This window comes from Amia ocellicauda, chromosome 9, assembly GCF_036373705.1.
Source record: "Amia ocellicauda isolate fAmiCal2 chromosome 9, fAmiCal2.hap1, whole genome shotgun sequence".
Classification (NCBI taxonomy): domain Eukaryota; kingdom Metazoa; phylum Chordata; class Actinopteri; order Amiiformes; family Amiidae; genus Amia; species Amia ocellicauda.
The window spans coordinates 33844950-33865919 of record NC_089858.1 but is presented as its reverse complement, the minus strand read 5'-3'; the positions used below and the strand labels follow the sequence as shown (position 1 = coordinate 33865919).

Below are 20970 nucleotides of genomic sequence, written 5' to 3'. Positions count from 1 at the left end.
CTGCGCTATTCGACAGGTGTCAACTGCTCCTGTGTTCCACGTGTGGCACATGAGCCAGCTCCTGCACCCCGTGATGTATATATGTGTATATATGTATTATGTGTTAAACAGCAGGACTGTGGCTCCATTCTAAAATTGTAGAATGGAGTTCACTGCCGCTGTTCCCAGCTAACAGTGCTTGAGTTCGCTGCCTCGCAGTGTATATAGTTCCTTTTTTAACACAGTAAAGCTAATTTGCCCTGCGTTAGCCAGTCTAACCAGCAGGCGTCAACTGCTCCTGTGTTCAATGGGCGGCGCATGAGTTCGTTCCTGCGCCCCGTGGTGTAAATAGTTCGTTTGTACAAAATCTATATTGTCAGCGCAATGGAGCTTTTCCACTCTGTACTGTTTTGTCGAGTTGGATGCTCTTGTGCTGCGCGCTGACAGCATGAAGGTCTTGCTGTCATGCGATATATATGTATTGTGTATTGTTCAGCTCGGCTACTCTGTTGACTAGCCAGCTATGTATTATATTGTATTTTTCTCATTGGGTCTGTGGCCCCGCTCCTATTGGATCAGGGGTCCACTGCCATGATATTGCGCGGAGGCTGCAAAAGTGCTTGATTGCCCGTGCCAGACATTATGCAAGTAGATTACGGCCTCGCTCCTAGCTGCACTAGTAGAGCAGCCGGCCTTGCTCCTGTAAGCGGAGGGCGTAAGAGTTAACCTCTGTAGCCTCGCTTCGTATATGCTGATTGCAGACAGTTCCCGGTAGAGTGTGACTACGGTCCTCACTCCTGGACGGCTCAGGTGTGGCCCTACGGGGCCCCTGAGGTTACTGTCTGGAGTTGTGTTGCCGAGGTTGCGACGGTTTTGTTATACAGTAACCCCTCCCCCTTGGGCAGTGCCTCTGACTTGACAGATAACGATAGGTTGCGTATGCAACCCTGGTTATCTGAGAGAATAAAAACTCCAAATCTCAGCTAGAGTTTACCATAAGGCATGTGGGAGATTCTGAGACCAAGTGGAGGAAGATTGTATGGTCTGATGAAGCCTTCTCAAAATCAAGCTTTTTGGCCTGAACGCTAAGCGCTACGTGTGGCGCAAGCCTAACACCGCACACCATCCTGAGAACACCATCCCTACGGTGAAGCACAGTGGTGCAGCATCATGCTATGGTGATGCTTCTCTGCATCAGGGCCTGGAAACCTTGTAAAGATAGAGGGCAAAATGTATGCAGCAAAGTACAGAGAAATCCTGGAAGTCTGCAAGATGATATGTATCACTTCGACATTATGGACATTTGCTGTGTTGATCAGTGGCAGAAACTCCTGATTAAATCCATTCTGATTTCATGTTGTAACAATGAAATGTGGATAAGTCCACAAGGGTTGTGAATACTTTTGAGAGCCACTGTAAATGATGAAGACCCTCTGGTAACCTCTATTCTCCTGTTCTGGCTTCAAGGTGAGTTTACACTGTGTCCCTCCATTCTCACATCAACAGCACAGCTCACAAACACCGCAGTCTTACAATGGAGTTAATATCTCACTGCCCTGCCTTTTTAACACAGGACAAATGTAAACTCACCAGTTTCTACTGTAGTCTCCTCAGTTGCACGCGGACCTGCAGACCAGACAAAACACTGAATGATTTGCACATTAAATGAAATCTGCGATCGGTTCACAAGAGCAAATCTACAGTATCTGGACTGTGGTTTGAAATGTTCAACTGAGACTCGGATTCAATCAGAACTCTGAACTGTCTGCCAATCCAACCTGGCAAATGCGGCACATTTTGTTTTCCAAAATGTTCTTCTTTGGCTGGACTGGCAGGGTGAATGGATCAAAGTTTAATTATTGATTTAGTCCAGGAGTGAGTATTTAAAATGATAAAAGGGGTGAACAAAAAAAATAAAGGGGAGAATTAATAGTCTTATGTTGTCACTAACCTTTGCCAACCACCTCTACCTTGACGCTCTCGCTGCGTCGTGACTTCACTGTGGATTCCCCCAGCTTCGCCTCCACAGCACAGCTCAGCAGGGTCTCAGAGCTGCTCCCTCTGTGTCCCTCTGACGGCAGATCCTTCCCCAGCACAGTCAGGCTGCAAGCCTTTGACGTCTCATTGAACACCACTGCATTGAATGGCATTTTGTTGTTGCCATTGTAGAAGAAGCAGCACATTCCCGTCCCAGCGAGACAGAGCACTCGGATGAGGTTGTCTTCGTTGACAAGCTGGGGATCCACTTCAACACGAGGTCTTCCAAATTTGCTGAACCTGTCTGTGGGAAATGCAAACAGAAGATCCGTCTCTGCTTTTTTTACAAAAATATAAACAATATCTGATGATATAATTCAGTTAACAGTGACATGTCTGCTAAAAAACATAATACATTTGAAATAATAATATCGTACAATTGCAGACATTAAAATTGTGACAAGCAGCTGACTCACCAGCTATCTCTGTCACTGTCACTGTAGTGAATGATATTTGGTTCTCCATCCATCGTCAGTTCCACAGCGCAGCTCACAGAGACCTCAGTGCGGAGCTGAGAGCCTCTCTCCTCCAGCAGCTCCTCCGCAGACACAGAGAGGTGACAGTGCTGGTACTCTGTCCTGAATGGCACTGATCTGAAAGGGACTTGGCTTCCATCGGTGTAGAAATGGCAGAGTGATCCCTTGTTAGACTGACAGCGAAAAACAACGCTGTCTTCTATATTAAAGAGCTTTTGCGCTGCTTCAATAGAGAGTGTCGTACGCAATTCTGTGGGTCAAACACATGGAGGCCTGTTAATTACATGTGGTGTTGACTTATATTGAGGTAATATTAATAATTACTACTGCTAATAATGATACAATATTGTAGTAAGAAAATGTTTGAAAAAACAGATACAGAGAGCATCTGAAAATGTGTTTGCTCTGATTGTGCCACTATAATAAATACTGGTGCAGTTACAGTTTTCAACACGCTCCAGTTGCAATAAATTCTATGTAAACTGAATCTCCAGCACAAGTACACGTCTCGGGCAGCATGGAGGAACATACTGCCTCTGGTTCAGTCCACACCCAATGAGGAAATACAGCAATAAAATAATAATAACTGTAACATACCTGCATGTACTGGTCCAACCCCAACTGTAATTGTCAATGTAAATGTCAGTTAATAACTGCAAGACATACAGTGTGAGATAATACGATTAAAATTAAGAGCAACTGCATTTTTAAAAACATTTATTCATGTTTAAATAATACTGGCAATGATAAGAGAAAACATACTCACTCACAACTAGAAAATACAATCGGAAGATCATGATTTTGTGAGGCTGAAAGTTAACAAAGATCTAAGCAATGACAAGTGTTTCTCTAAAACTGTGGACGAGCACATGAAGAGGAACAAGAAACCTATACAAAAAATAAAAAATAAATAAAAACACACTGGATAATTTTGAGACAATGTGGTATTGCTTTAAAGTTTTCAGAAATGAAAACTAACCAAGCCACTTATGTGAAGCTGATCACGTTATCTTGAAAAAGAATTGGACCACATGTGACAGTAATTTTTGTATTCATGTAACAGAGAAGTGTAAACCCTAACCAAGCCTTGATCTTGTATACAGAGCTGCTTCAGCAGCAGAGAACATAACATTCATGAGTCAACATTATCGGAAAGCTTTTGAGAGATGGAATTCAGATTTCTTAAAACTGCTTTCAAATTGAACCCTTTGAATGTTTGTGCAAAGAGAATTGGTCAATAACCAGAAATTATCAGTTTTCATTATCCTCCAACATGTTTTCACAATACTTAAAATATGTTTGTGCACACAGAGGCTACCTCAACAGCACTCCGGCCTCTTGCCCAGTGTTTTTGGCTCCACTATTTTGCCAATGAGTTTTGGTGGATTTAAGAATAAAGCAAATACACACGTCTCAACCGGAGCACTTTTGACTCTCGTGCCATTAAAATATATTTACATCACTGACTCCAGCTCCCAGCCTCCCCCAGCTGGCTTGTGTTACATTTCACACACACACACATACACACACTCACATACACACACCCGCACACGCCCACACACAGACACACACTCGCACACACAACCCCATCACAGTTGAAAGTACAGAGTCATATAAACAGTAAAGCATTGATATTGATTAGTTTATTGTTCATTCAGAGGTCTCAGAGTATTGATGTGAAGTAATCTGATGAATGCTCAGCAGGTCCATTCTGTAATGTAGCTGAGAGAGAACAGTCAAGGCGTACATCTGCCATACTGTTTATATCAAGGAGAAGTAGATCAGAAAAAATTATCTTTATTAACTGTGCCTGGGCTGAAAATCCTTCCAAACAGAGTGCGCGTGTGTGAGAATACGTTAGTGAACATGACTTCTATGGTCCAGAAGAGCAGGAACACACGGCAGAATGTGATGGGACAGAGCCTGAGCCATTCAACAACATGCATGGCTTTAACATGTGGAGAGACTGCAACAGTGTACTCCCCCACCCCCCAAAATAAATCCTTTATTCCGTCTTTGTAAAACTCTTGGGGGTCGTCTCTGAGTCACTCCCCCTCAGTACTTCACGGTGGCGTATTCACATTGCTCTTGAAACTGAACCCCTCTGGCTGTGCTCTTCGGGTGTTTTTTGTATTTCAAGGCTTTGTAACACACTTCGGGCTTGACCTCCTGTGGACACTGAGGAGAGCAATGACGTTGAAATGTTTCTCAGAGGCTCAGAGCGTCTGAGAGGAACTTGATCACTGCTATAAAACAGCCCTGCCTGTGGCCAGTGTGTCAATCGAAACTGTACGCTAACGTATAAATACACTGTCAGTGAAATATGCCATCAGATGGGCTACTTGTTTGTTTGTCAGCAGGGAAGTAACCTGTTTAGCAACAGCTGTTAGGTGCTTGTGTGAATTTCTCATTGCGATCTGGAACTGACAATGAATAAATCTTCTATCTCTGTCATTGAATCCGATTCAGGATATTGCTTCAGGATACTGCTTACCAGTCCAGACTGCTGTCGTACTGCAGAGATAGTGCAGTCTGAAACACAACAATAAAAGCAAGGATTGCAAATCTGCTGTGGAGACATATTTAAACCTATATTTAACCGTATTTAACACACATGAGCCACATAATGACACTTTTTGGAAGTCTTTCAAAGCTTTTCTGCAGCCACTTACAGACTTCCAAAGTGTTGTTCCCATGTATCTGAGTCCTCGATAAGAGATTTAATACATTAAGACCTAAAGACTTTTCACCAGTCTTGTAAGTTCAGATTGTTGTTCTAATTTCTTTAATGGAGATTTGTGATCGTGGAAAGCAATGAAGGTGGATCCTCACCTTTCATAAACTTTAGCTTTTCTCCCTGAAAAGGAAAAACCAACATGCTTAGTGAGACAAACAGTGCTGTAGCATAAAGCAAGCTCTTGTGTTTCTTTTGAGGACAATTTCGATTCTTGAAGAAATTACAGTTTCTCTCAATTCATATGACCATTTATAAATGGGGAACAGTGATCTGTATTCACACATTACAGCAGGGAATATTTGCCGTCTCAGAGACAGGAAGTGAAACATCTCTATGAGAAACAGTTTCAGTTTGACAGTGACTGCAGCACAGAGCGGGAAGAGCTGCCAGTACTGTTAGAGTGATAGCCCAGATACCACAGGATGTTGGAGCAATGTCGGCATACAGTTGGCATGGTTCGACAACAGTCGCGGTTGGGGGGGTGACATATGGTTGGCATGGTCAGACAGCAGTAAGGTCGAGGGGGTGACATACAGCAGACGTTGGCATATGGTTGGCACGGCTGGACTGCAGTAGGTCTGGGGGTGTGGAGGATGACCAACATCGGCATATGGTTGGCATGGTTGGACAGCAGTTATGGTCGGCGAGATGGATCATGTCCGACTAAATGTCAACAGATGCGTTATCAGTGCAACTGGTTTTAATACATTGACCTATATAACTTTAAAATATCATGTGTATGAATAATAATCATAGTAAATATATTTGATACTGTCAAATGTTCAGTTTCACTATTTGAATGCGCTCGAGCGCTCTTCCTTGAGACTAGAAGAGCCGTCTCCTCAGAAGACGTCACACAGAAGAGCCGCTGGAAAGTATGTTCACCTTCACAACTTAGTACAATGTTTAAATTTACTGTTTAAATGTACTGAAAAGTAGAATATTTAATTGTCTGAAGTACTAGATTGTATGTATGACTGGTTGTTTTCAAAATATCAGTTTTAAAATCTCAAATGGTAGGCTTTTTATTTTCTGTATCACGGAATGGTTTAAAGCACGGGTTCCCAAAGTGCCTCCCAGGGGTCAAATGCGGCCCTCGAGGATGTTTGGTGCTGCCCGTCAAAGCCAACCTTCAACCACCCCTTTTCTGAAGATTTACTATATTTTTACACTTCATGAACATTTTCTGTTACAAATTGCACATGTAACTTGTGGGAAAATAATAAAACAACAATTCAAGTTAATAAGTGTTCCCTAACAGAAACGTATAGTAAATAAAATCTGTGATTAATTTTGTACTTCGGCCCCCCCATCCAATGCAACCTCGGCCACCAACCACCAGACATTGGGAACCCCTGGTCTAAAGTTAATTTCAATGACAATATACACTCACCTAAAGGATTATTAGGAACACCTGTTCAATTTCTCATTAATGCAATTTTATAACCAACCAATCACATGGCAGTTGCTTCAATGCATTTAGGGGTGTGGTCCTGGTCAAGACAATCTCCTGAACTCCAAACTGAATGTCTGAATGGGAAAGAAAGGTGATTTAAGCAATTTTGAGCGTGGCATGGTTGTTGGTGCCAGACAGGCCGGTCTGAGTATTTCTCAATCTGCTCAGTTACTGGGATTTTCACGCACAACCATTTCTAGGGTTTACAAAGAATGGTGTGAAAAGGGAAAAACATCCAGTATGCGGCAGTCCTGTGGGCGAAAATGCCTTGTTGATGCTAGAGGTCAGAGGAGAATGGGCCGACTGATTCAAGCTGATAGAAGAGCAACTTTGACTGAAATATTTGTGAAGCCACAACACGTACAACCTTGAGGCGGATGGGCTACAACAGCAGAAGACCCCACCGGGTACCACTCATCTCCACTACAAATAGGAAAAAGAGGCTACAATTTGCACAAGCTCACCAAAATTGGACAGTTGAAGACTGGAAACATGTTGCCTGGTCTGATGAGTCTCGATTTCTGTTGAGACATTCAGATGGTAGAGTCAGAATTTGGCATAAACAGAATGAGAACATGGATCCATCATGCCTTGTTACCACTGTGCAGGCTAGTGGAGGTGGTGTAATGGTGTGGGGGATGTTTTCTTGGCACACTTTAGGCCCATTAGTGCCAATTGGGCATCGTTTAAATGCCACGGCCTACCTGAGCATTGTTTCTGACCATGTCCATCCCTTTATGACCACCATGTACCCATCCTCTGATGGCTACTTCCAGCAGGATAATGCACCATGTCACAAAGGTCGAATCATTTCAAATTGGTTTCTTGAACATGACAATGAGTTCACTGTACTAAACTGGCCCCCACAGTCACCAGATCTCAACCCAATAGAGCATCTTTGGGATGTGGTGGAACGGGAGCTTCGTGCCCTGGATGTGCATCCCACAAATCTCCATCAACTGCAAGATGCTATCCTATCAATATGGGCCAACATTTCTAAAGAATGCTTTCAGCACCTTGTTGAATCAATGCCACGTAGAATTAAGGCAGTTCTGAAGGCGAAAGGGGGTCAAACACAGTATTAGTATGGTGTTCCTAATAATCCTTTAGGTGAGTGTATATACATACACACACGCTATACAGAGCTGTGTAAATCATACAACCTTATTTTGGCAAATATATACAGAACTGCATATACCTTCCTAACTGAGAAATTTAGGATTGACATAAAGAACTTAAGGAGACAGCTTTGAAGTTCTGTGTTTTACGACAGGCCTGTGCTCACCTAAGCACGACAGATAACACGCCCATGCTGCAGACCCCCCCACTGCCACATGGGCTGCCATGCCCGTCTCCACAGAGACCAGCACCACATTGCAATTGGAGATTTCTTTTGTGAAACTCAGACATTCAAGATACTTCATATATTCCATAGACCAGAGCAACAAACCCAAATACAAACTACATGCTGGTAACAGAAGTGTTACCCAGCTTCTCCCTCAGTTTGATAACAAACAATAAAATGTGACTTAAAACTAACTTAATGACACTTAAGTAATTCTACCTCAGAACCAAAACATGCTCAAGCCTGCTCAATCAGATCAGCATCCTTTCATTTCATTAAACTATTTACAGCTGCATCTGAAAGGTACTAACATAAATTAAAATGTTTAAAGCAAATGTTATTTCCTTTTAAAATCAAAGCTGTATATAATGTATTATTATATGAAATTCGCTGCTGTGTTAGTCTTTTGCATAGCACTGCATCTATACACCGTGTGTGTGTGTGTGTGTGTGTATATACACCCTTATTTATATATATTTGTAATAGTTTGATGATTTCAATTTTGCCTTGCACAATAAAGCTTTGTCAGTGTTACCTTAATCTTAACCACTGTTTAACCAACTTAATCTCATTTAAAGCATTTTAATTATGCATGTATTATTCATGTATTTATTTTTATTTATATTTTTATGACTGACTAATAGTTCAAGGTTGGTACTTCTTGTCTTCCTGTAAAAATAATAAATTGTCTCCTTGTTAAAATATAGACATATGGCTTGTTAGGTTTAGAAAAATACACATTTAAAGTGCTGTTACAGATTAAAATAGTGCACCACTTTGTTTATAAAAAATGTTTATAAATGCATAAGAACAGCTGATTAACAGTTACATTAATTTGTAGGATCTTTTGTTACAGCGTATTAACAGTTATTTTAAACACCTTATATTAGGCATAGGTCTATATAATGGTGTTAGAGTTTAAATGTGTGTTTAGTAATATACATAAAAGAGCAAGTAATTGCGTTTGTCTTTAATGACATGTGCCAGAGAAGTTTCAACTGTGCTATATATACACCACACCCTCCATACTATAGAGAGTGAATTTAAACCCATATGGCTACACTGCAGGATGTGCTCTTAAGGAATCTGATTATGTAAAACATGCTTTGATGACAACCAGCAAGCAATAGCAGTTGTAATGGGTACGACACCCACTGGGTGTTAAACAATTAAGATAGGTGACTTTTAAGTACCTCTCAAAACACATTCTATGAGAATGCAGAAGACATTACACTATTCAATAGCAACTGAATTCACATGGTAATCCATATCTTCCAGACCTATGGATACTTGATATATACTCACTGGGATATGTAATGTTTTTATCCCTGCATGTTTTGCAGGATATAAAAAGTTTAGACAAAAGTTTATTTTATTTTGTAATGCATCAAAATTCCTGGCAATGTAATGGGAAATATACAAATAAAACAATATGATTTACAGATACACAACACAACATATCACAGATTCAGAGATACATCAGTTAAACTGATTTATGAATTTTTACTTCGTCTGCTGTTGCAATGTGTTGTGTAGATACTAGTATCTGAGGGCTTCCAAGTGGATCTGCAGGTACAGAAAACAGCATATTTGTTTTATACATTTCACAGGTAACCAGTGCCTTCATGGCAGGATAGATGTGATATCATAAAGTCATTCAGAGTTTAAGTAACAAATAGATGAGTTCTGCCAAAATAGTTCCAGATAATACAGACTACTAAATCAGAATAATGTGATCTAAGCTAAAGAGCTGTTCCTGAATTACCCACAGAGCTCTACAAGCAATTCAAAGATTGATTCAAATTCAGCTGGGATTGGGTGTTATCTGACAGACAAAATGCAAAGTTCTGAGTTTTAGTCAAACTGCTGATTCTGTCTCATCAAAATTTCGCAAATGAAAATACAAAAACATTCAGACATCATCGTCATCATTTTGGATGATTTTAGTCAGATTTTCATCTTCATTAAATAAAATGAAAAACAATTAGTTGACGAACATTTTCGTAATCAATTTTGTTAACAGTGCTAAAAAGTAATCAACATAGTTAAATATATAGACTTACAACGTACCTGAGCAGCATGGTCTGACATGGTCTAAAACTTCAACAAAAGAGAAACTGTGACAGTTAGACAGTTTTCAAATTTTACAAAACAAACACAATCAAGTGTCAATTTAAAAATAAACTACAACATTGTAGTATCGATATAAGATACTTACTCAGGGTGAGAAAAGTCAAGAAAATCATTGTGATTCTATAGGATCAGAGCTAATGATTGTACGACTTCACAGAGCTTGTAGCTTAAAATATGAAACTGCCAGCTGTCAAAGAAACATGAGGAATGAAATTATGCAGAACAGCTCTGTGATGATGCTGAAGGGGTTGTCCTGCATCTTTTATGGACAGACCTGAACACGCCACAGCTTTAGACAGAATGCATTTCTTGCCCTACAGAGACAGAGAAATGTCTCTCCTTCACCGTTAAGCTGAAGCCTGAAATAGACACGCACTGTGACATCAGGAGCAGTTTAATGTGGGGACATTGTTTCCCATGAGCGGAGAGTAGTGATTGGCCAGTGAGTTCTCTCTCCAGACAGAATTGAACTTGAAACAGATCAAAGACACATTTGAAACACAGATACAGATACAGATACAGGAGAACATTAGAAAGGAAGAGGCAATTAATCTCACTTGTTTGTCTGCTTGTACTAATCGAAGAATTTCACCAAGCTAATACATAGATAGATAGAGAGATAGATATGTTTTTCTGTTTATGTAATTGCATGATAAAAACACTTTTTGGGGGACGCTCATTTAATTTAATTAAAGTTTCCCATTGTAAGCCAATGGCCATGTATAGGCCAGGGTATTGAGTTCGTGGGGTGCTTGTATTATGAATATTTCATTATTCAACACAAATTCCCTCCCTGTTTCCATCCAGATATACACATGCAGGAAATAAAGAAAAACACAGTACAGTAGTTTCCAGTAGAGGAGCAGAGAGAAACAAGTGGAATAGTTAACCCCTCCATGCAAGAACACAGTTACAGAGGAGTACAGACAGTGTCCAAATCTCTAATGTGTACAGGGCACTGCTCTGCTCTCTGTATCAGCCCTGCTCCTCCATGGCAGCGCACACAGATTGAGGACTGAGAGGAAGGGATCTGGGCTTCAGAAGGAGCTCAAGGGGTTTGCAGTTATATCTGCTGGACAGTATCCTCTGCACTTTCATTTGTTAAAACAAACAAACAAAGAGTATTTCTGTGAAAACAGTCCACTTATGTTTTATTGAAATGGTAATATACAAACTGTATAACTACATATATATCAGAACAAATAATTATTCTAAATTAAAACAACTTTGACAGTTTTTGTAAATTGGAAATGTATACTTTCACAAATGTAGATATTTGTTTAAAAAAATGGTGCCGCCATGTTGACTTTGGTATGTATCAAAAGTAGATGATCTTTGGCCAATAGCTTCAAAACTTCATATATAAACCTATTGTGTAGTTTATCTACTATCCAGGATGTTATGACAGGAAACATCTAAACAGACTGAGACAGTGTGCATGCTGAAGTTCTGCCATTATTTGGTTATTTTGGATTTTACATTTTTAAAAGTTTCTGGTAACACTTTACAACAGGTCTTTTAAATTAGAGCTTATTTACATAGTAGGTACTCAGTAACTACTTGATAGTTACTCATAAGAACAGTGTAATTATGCATTTGTTAGCATGTACTTAATGTACAAAAAATATATGTAAGTACACATTTGTCTGGTATGCCTTTGGAACTACTACACTGGGCATTATAGGAGTAGGTTCAGGGGAGGACGGTGGGGACACGCCCCCCCAATGTTGAGAGAACCTTAAATTGTACCCCCCCCCCAACATTGTATGCCCGACTCCATAGGCATAGGGGACACATCCCCCCCAATATTGACAGTGTCCCCCCCAGATTTGAAATTAATCCTAAGCCCCTGCCGGGCATGGCCCACTTTTTACACATTAAATTCATGTTAACAAATGCATAATTACAAACATGTAGTTACTGAGTACCTACTATGTAATTAGGGAGACCTATTGTAAAGTGTTACCAAGTTGCTCATATGAGAGACTCGATCTTGAAGAGTAGTGTGTATCTTACGTATAAACTATAGCAGGGATGGTGAACCTATTTGTCTGGAGTGCCCAAAGTCTGGTTTGTATAGTTTGCCAAGTGCCAAAGGGTGCCAATGATAAATTAGTGATATAAAAGTTTCTATACAGGGGCTAAACAGCATTTTGTTTTAACCAATATTTATGCACATTTCTTGTTGTAATGAAGTTATTAAGCAAACATGCCAACAAAACAAACTGCAATACAGAAAAATCTAAAAACTATGGACATATAGAACCATCCCACCCACCTGCCACCTGCATCCACTGCCAACCTTCCCCGACCTTGAACCTCCTCCTTATCCCTCTGTAGTCTGGAGAGCAAGTGCAGCTCTAGTCTGTTAATGGGAGTCTGCTGCAGAATATGAAGCTGAATGAAGCAAGGCACATATTCTTCCCAAACAAATATATATAAATATGCAGGTTCCATTTTTGTTCACAGATTGTCAATTTACAAATATAAAAAAGGAATAGTAATAGCACTTCACTAGCTCGATCATTTTTGGAATATGTCCCTTTGTATTTTGGACAATGAAAATCTTTAATCCTCATTCAAATTAAATCAAATCAAACAATCTTAACTGTATATAGTGGAACACCATGCCAAAGCATGTCACACCATTAAAGAATAAATAAGTACATCATACAATGAATACATCATTTAAATGTTGAAGTACTGATACAGTGCAGTACAATGCATGAATCCTATTTCATCACGCATTGAGGATTATAATGCCAAAATACATTTAAAAAATCCCACAGATTATCCCACTGCCCTGCCGTTGCATACAAGAAGTAGAAGTTTGTTAATTTGGCTGCATTGGTAACCCTTCCATATTGTTTTGTGTTTTGTTTGCATTTGCACTCAATCATTACAAATGCACCTTTTTGCAACGTATATTTACTTAATATCTACTTCTTTTACATTTTGTAAAATAACTAAAACTGGTAGATTAATATACATTGTGCGGCACTTATGTTTTAAGACAAAAATAAGGCAGTGGTATCAATCTACCATGAGTATGAGTCTGCACAAATGTACTCTACAAATCAAAGGCATCATTTATTTATTTTTGAGAATTTACAGCTTTCTTTTGCCAACTTTAAGTTTTTAAATGTCGGAGATTTAAATTTGAATGATTGTGGCCATTTCTCCATTTGATACAGGAGATAACGGTAAACAAAATGCTTTCCCCCGGCATGTTCAACAGACACGTCCATTGCTGATCACAATTAATCACAACAGGACAGACTTAGTTTTGTCATCTTCCTCCTGCTCTCAGAGTGCAGCACAGCAGCATAAACAGTCATTATATTAACATCTTGTTCATGAAGTGCAGATATTCGCAGTTCTGCATGGATCTGTCCAGCTACACCAATGGGAGCGGAGGATTCTGCAGTTCTGTGCATAACTGTGAAAATCTGTGCACAAGAGGCCAACCTAAACCATAAGTATACAGAAAATAACGTGAGCGCTGCTCAATTGCTTGTGGGCGCTGCCTTCACTGCCAAATATACTGACTGGTGTTCTAAAGTGCCAATCAGTTTAGACATTTGAGGGGCAGGCTGTCAAAAAATAGTCGCTCCCTTGGTGTGCCCACCTATACAGCTCTGCGTGCCACAGGATCACCATCCCTGAACTATAAGAACACAGAAAGACATATAAAACCATGATTTTGGAAATGGTGGAATATCCCTTTAATGTGATGAGTGTTTTCTCTTTATTTGTTCACTATAAATTAATGACTGTAAAACAATGCAAAGCAAACAAACACAAAAATAAATGCATTAGAGGTGATTCTCAATATTGTACTCAATATGGAACTGATTTACAATGGTAATAATTCACAATTAAGTGTATAGTCACACTTGCAGAACTACACAAGAGAATACAGGACAGTACAGTTTGTTTGAATCATTAAAGCAAAGCATTAGACTCAGGAATCCTAGAAATTCATAGAAGTTTCTACAGGTCCATTGTCATCTTATTGAAGACAAGAGTCCATCTGCCGGTATTGTCTTAGGTCACAGGTGGCTTTGTCTCAGGGCTTTGTCTTGGTGGAGTAATCAGCATTTTGATTCAGTTGTACCGCTGCTTTTCCGGAGTCATTTACTGTGTTGCCCAATCACAACACATCAGTCTCTCTCCCCTGCAGAGGAGTAACACAGAGACACATCATTTAGACACTACAAGTGCTTCACTGTCTCCAATATCCACATAAACACTACACCTGGACCTCCTTTTTATGACTCTAATAGGAGTTGGACACCATTCACAGCCTACATATACTGTGAATAACACATCTGTCTTTTCTTGGTATCCACACCACTGGTCTGTATATTAATTGATCAGCTTACCATCACACTTTGGTAGATTTGATCTTCCTCCAAGGCCTCGCCTATGAAAAAGAAAACAAAATGTGTCTAATTTAGCTAACATTATACTGTGTATGCTATAGTGTTGTAGTCCAGGACATAAGCAGGCATATGCCGTATGGCCACTTCATTTGAAGGGAACTTAGCGTATGTCCACGTAACTTTGTGTAAAACAACAAATATTTTGCATATAGCATCCTATAACTGGTTTAACATATTCTCTCACTCGTCTGCCATTCCCTGGTCGACAAACCATCCCCCCGGTCCATGGACTGCCATCAACCCCTGGTCAACGAATCACCATCACCCCCCCCTCCCAAAGTAGAGTAGAATACCCAGTGCTTCAGTCACCCCCACAGCATTGGTATGCCGGTAGTCTCCAATGTCCATACTCACAGAAACAGTTGTCAGTGCCTGTTCTGATGCTGTTGATCTCTCTAGAAGGACATACATAGTCTACAAAATGATTATGTAAAAATACACATACATTTATTTGTAGTCCTGGTCTAAGAGACCACTGCAAAATTATCAGTTTCTCTGGCTTTACTGTTCATAGGTATGTGTTGGGTAAAGTAAACATTTTTGTTTTATTCTATAAACTACTGACAACATTTCTCCCAAATTCCACATAAAAATATGAATGGAATGGAATGGCTGCCATACATGTAGAGATGCTGATTTAAGAAACTATTGCAATGGTCTCTTACATTTTTCCAGAGCTGTATATATATATATATATATACATACATACATACATATATATATACACACACACAAACACACACACACACACATACAATACTGCAAAAGACAACACAATGAGAGTTTGAGATTCCTCACCTTTCACTATCATGATTATTTCTCACTGGGAAATAAAACCAAAATAGGAATTGAGAAAGCTATATCTGCAATCCAGTTTTTTATTTTATTATATATATTATTTCCAATAATACATTTAAAATGCATAACAAATTATAAAGATCAATAATTGAAAATTACAGCATTTTTTTATTTTCAAATTATTTTGTTTCAAATCCTGTTTGAACAATAAAAGCTGAGTTCTATATATTTTCTACCCCTATATAATGTGATCTGATATAACATGGTAATGAAGGTCAAAACACAAAAACACAAAGCATTTACAGAATTAAAAAAAAATCATTCTGCTCTTCATGGCATAAAACCAAAAATAACGAAGCATCTTGAACACCAAATAAATTTACCATTTTATCAATGTCTCTAAAACCTGCAAAACAACAACAACTCCTATCTCCAAAATGTTTTCAAACTATGTAATAATTAACCATTCAAATTACGTAACAGTTAACATATAACAAAGTTGGTGGCTAAGTGAGAAAGTGGCCCATGCTCCTATTTACTAAAATACACCCCCCCCCACCCAAAAAAAAATACAACAATTTTTAAGGATGTGCAATTTATAGCGTTTTCTGATATTTTACATGATTTTTGCATTTTCATAAGCATTACACACAGACCAAGCGATTGATTTATGATGAAACAGGGTTGCATGTAGCAGTGTTTAGTACTGAACCTGTGTTGTTAATACACTGTATTGTAACATGCACTGAACAAGGACTCTGATTCATCTTCTCAAAGCAGGCTGGTTTATTTACAGCCCGCAGTGTATTGCAGTCAGAGGGGAACAGCGATGGGGCAGCTCCACCTCCTGGGGCACCGACTCCTCCAAACCCCTGCAGAACCTCTATATACCCCTCCGCTGGTAGTTCTCCAATCCCCACACATTCACCGTTCATGACCCTAAACATAACCTAATCGATTGTAAACAAAATTAAAGGGACTTAAGTTTAGCAGGGACCCTCCCACAATTACACCCAATGTGTCCTAGCGCTCCCCTTGCATACGTCGTAGCAGTGCATGGATAAGTTAGAGCAATTAGTCCCTAACAAGTTTAATCACATACGGCTTTCCCTATAACATCACAATCGACACTCTACAGTGCTGTAATTAAAGAAGGGAGATACAATTTAACCATCGTAGAGCAGATTTATTCTGACTATGCAGCTAGTATAAGCAAGTTTTAACGCACTGTGTTTGAAATACAGGACACTCAGAAATGCTGTTGCCACCAGACTGAGCAATTCTCCAACAGCTACCCAGATAACACGCAGAGGAAACTGGCCTGGAGAAGAAAAACAAGGACAAACATAATTAAATAAAACCTCCAAAACCTATGAAATTAGTATTCAGTGGTGACAACAAATCTTTGAAACCAGTCGTATGAATTGGCAATGTGACACACTGAAGGTAAAAAGTTTCATAGCAGCATAACATAGCAAAGCCACTCTGCGATCTGTGGATCCTCTTTCAAACACAACACAGATGCTCACCTACTCCAGATGTCGACACATGTGGATCAGTAACAACTGGAATGGGACAAAGAAACACACAATAGGATTTACTTTCAAATATGATTCATGCAAAATATAAGATTAAACTCAGTGCTGAAACGTACTGGACACAGATGTGGAGACCTCTGCTGCATCTGCAACACAAGAGCAATAGTCACCTTGCTATTGAATACAAGAACATGGGTGGTAATGCAGAACATGGGTGGTAATGAGATACAGAGATTGAAATGTGACATTTGTTGTATTCATGTATTCATTCATTTAGACACATCTACTCACAAGTGGTGGTGGGCTCTTCACTCTCCACTAAACCTGCAAAATATGCGAGACTGTTAATGATACTGTCATTGATCAGCAATACTAGATATGCAGTCATGAAAAATCAAACAATCACATTCCGGCAACTGGTTTTCAAATATTGAGCCATGAAGTCATTAGTGTATCCTGTATACAAGTAAAGATGAATAAATACTGTTCTTAATTAGTCAATACATTAATGGAATGCTCAACATGTTTTTATATGACTGGATTAACTATAGCGTACAGTGTATTTTATTTTTATAATAAATGTGGAGGTAAGCAAAGGGAAAACGGTATTATATAGCATTGTTATTATTTTATTATAATATTATAATATCTTTTAAATCCTGTCATTCTTTATCAGGTCTTTATTCAGGCTATTTTTCTATACATTTTTAAATATTTAATCATCAGTCTTGTCTTTCACTTCTGCGCATTTAAGTAAATCACTTAATAAATTAATATAAAATGCGTGTGTGTGTGCGTATGTGTGTACACATAAATTTAAAGGATATTAAATGTCACTGGATCCTACCTTCAACTTCAATGCTGATCTCCTCGCTGCGCTGTGAGATTACTGCTTCGCTCCTGGTCTCCAGTTCAACAGCACAGCTCACAGACATCTCAGCCCTGGGACTCCTGCCTCTCTCTCTCAGCAGCTCTCTTCCAGACACACTGAGGACACAGATCTTATATTTCTCAATGTACGGCTCCGATCGGAACGGGACCTCACTCTGATCAGTGTAGAAATGGCAGCGTGTTCCTCTGTCGGCCTCACAGCGAATCCTGGCTTTCTGCTCTGCAGTGACACGAGCAGGATCCACTTGAATCTGAAGTCTTCTGAACTCGTCTGAAGAGCAAATAAGAGACAGTCCCTTCAATAATCTTCTCCAGAGTACAGTGAGTGATTAACAGGATGAGAAGTGGAAGATATTTTCACAAAGAAAGAAAAGAGTGACCCCAGACCCCAGACCCAAGAGAATCCAAAACCATTTTTAGTAGCAAAACACACACATATATAATACATAATACTGAAGACTCACCAGACACCCCTATTTTAATTTTCTCACTCCGCTGAGAGGAAACATTTTTACCCTCCATCATCAGTTCAACAGCACAGCTCAGAAAGACCTCTGCTCTGCTCTGATCAGCTCTCTTCTCCAGGAGCTCCCCCCCAAACACAGTGATCAGACAGGCTTTGAACCGGCGCTTCTCTGATCTGAAGGGGACCTCGCTATGGTCAGTGTAGAAATGGCAGTGAGATCCATCCTCAGTGTTACAGCGAATTTGCACTTGCTGCTCTTTGTAGACGTGCTCTGAATCCACTTGTAGGTGAGGAATTATTAGAGGATCTGTGTGAAACAAGCAGGAGAAATGTCTAATCAGTGATGTATTTTGAAATGTAAACAGTTGAAGTCTGAGGTGCTGAGTTCTGCACATGTAGCTTCTTCCAGCAAGTGAAGCAATCCAGTGATCACTTCTATATGAGACAAAGGCATGAAGCACTTCTCAGAAGCAGACACACGCACGGAAGGTGGACAATAATATGTGGAGAGAAACATTTCATTTGTGTCTTAAATTACTGCAGCCAACTGCTATATGTATATAAATATGAGACTTTAGCTGAAGAGGCATATATCAATTATAGTTATAATATCTTTTCCAATTAATTAAAAAATGTTTCATATAATATATATCTTAATATATGTGTGTGTGTGTGTATACATTAATAACATACCTGAACAGCCTGGCCTCACTTCAATTCCAGCTATAACTTAAAGAGAAGAAGGAAGGTTAGTGGTCATGTATTAATATAGAAATGATACAGTTCTGTTTTGTACCCCAAACAGCTCCCAAAAGACAAATAAGCGTGAAACTAAAATACAATGTTGATATATAAGGTACTCACTCAGGGTAAAAAACCACTGAAAATTCATCCTGATTATATGTTCTCTGTGCTGCTGATTGTCTGACTCTAGAGTAAATGCTACTTAAAATGTGGATCTGCCTGTGTCATAGCAGCAGGAAACGCGAAGAAGATGTGAGAAAAGAAGAACTCTGTGATGACTCTGAAGTGGTCTTACGTGAACAGCGAACACTTGTCAAGCTACAGAAAACAGCATCAGCATGTTGTTTTTTCTCTGGAGTTATCAAACGTAATATCTTATTAGTGCTAACCCTAAATACTCCTTCCTTCCACAACATTTAATTTCACTAGGACAATAGCACTGTCACATGTATTGCTCACACTGTACAGGGCAAGTCTGGGCATTATAGGTGTAGGTTCAGGGGAGGATGGTGGGGACACTCAGTCTTGAAGAGTAGTGTATATATTACGTATAAGCTACAGAAATACAGAAAGCCTGTTTTTAGAAATGCTGGAATTATCCGTTTTCTCTTTATTTATATATATATATATATATATATATATATATATATATATATATATATATATATATATATATATATATATATACATATTATGATATTACTCAAACTCTGAATATCTTGTTTAATGAAAAAGTACAAAAGTAAAGTAAAATAAAATTGATTCCGTACCAGAAGAAAGGAACTGATTTACAATGGAAACAATGCACAATGAAGTTTATAGTCACACTTGCAGAACTACACAAGAGAATACAGGACAGTACAGTTTGTTTGATCATTAATAGCAAAGCAATAGACCAAATGAAAAGATGCTGGAGGAGTGCTTGACGCCATCTGTCAAGCTTGGTGGAGGCAATGCGATGGTCTGGGGGTGCTTTGGTGGTGGTAAAGTGGGAGATTTTGCAGCGCCATGACATACCCTGTGGACAGCGCTTGATTGGAGCCAATTTCCTCCTACAACAGGACAATGACCCAAAGCACAGCTCTAAACTATGCAAAAACTATTTAGAGAAGAAGCAGTCAGCTGGTATTCTGTCTGTAATGGAGTGGCCAGCACAGTCACCGGATCTCAACCCTGTTGAGCTGTTGTGGGAGCAGCTTGACTGTATTGTATGTAAGTAGTGCCCATCAAGCCAATCCAACATGTGGGAGGTGCTTTAGCAAGCATGGGGTGAAATCTCTTCAGATTACCTCAACAAATTGACAACTAAAATTCCAAAGGTCTGCAAGACTGTAATTGCTGCAAATGGAGGATTCTTTGACAAACGCAAAGTTTGTAGGACACAATTATTATTTCAATTAAAAATCATTTCTAACCTTGTCAATGACTATATTTCCTATTCATTTTGCTATATTTCCAATTCAAACTCATTTCATGTATGTTTTCATGGAAAACAAGAACATGTCTAAGTGACCCCAAACTTTTGAATGATAGTGTATATATCCACAAACACACACACATACAATACTACAAAACACAAAACAAAATGGGAGTTTGAGATTCCTCACCTTTCATCTTCATGAGTATATCTCACTGGAAAATAAAACCAAAATAGGGATTAAGAAATCTAAATCTGTTTTAGTTTAAAATTATGTGAATCAATTTCCAATAATATATTTAAAATGTATAACAAATTATAAAGATAAATAATTGAAAATAGGAAATGTATTTATTTTGAATAAATATTTTGAAACGGCTATAAAATAATAATAACTGTAACATTCCTGCATGTACTGGTTCCAGTTCAACCCCAACTGTAATTGTCAATGTAAACATCAGTACAATTGCAAGACATACAGTGTGAGATAATACACTTAAAATTAAGA

The 20970-nt window shown here is 39.0% G+C and overlaps 1 protein-coding gene across 1 annotated transcript; it reads right to left on the bottom strand.

Moving 5' to 3' along the window:
- Positions 1-1925: 1925 nt before the first annotated feature.
- Positions 1926-20665, bottom strand: LOC136758326 (uncharacterized). The gene is made up of 7 exons (XM_066712575.1): positions 20653-20665; positions 18300-18608; positions 17792-18106; positions 17236-17268; positions 14549-14589; positions 2433-2665; positions 1926-2256 (listed from the first exon to the last, which is right to left on the bottom strand). Exons 1-7 carry the CDS (start codon positions 20663-20665, stop codon positions 1926-1928), a joined length of 1275 nt encoding a protein of 424 aa, XP_066568672.1.
- Between the last annotated feature and the right edge of the window lie 305 nt (positions 20666-20970).

What these genes read in the sequence shown, in the direction of transcription:
- LOC136758326 (XM_066712575.1), bottom strand. An exon ending in GATCAGCATTGAAGTTGAAG is followed by an intron (nt 17,269 to 17,791) that starts GTAGGATCCAGT and finishes CATATTTTGCAG; the next exon opens with GTTTAGTGGAGAGTGAAGAG. An exon ending in TGAAGAGCCCACCACCACTT is followed by an intron (nt 14,590 to 17,235) that starts GTGAGTAGATGT and finishes TCTTTTTCATAG; the next exon opens with GCGAGGCCTTGGAGGAAGAT.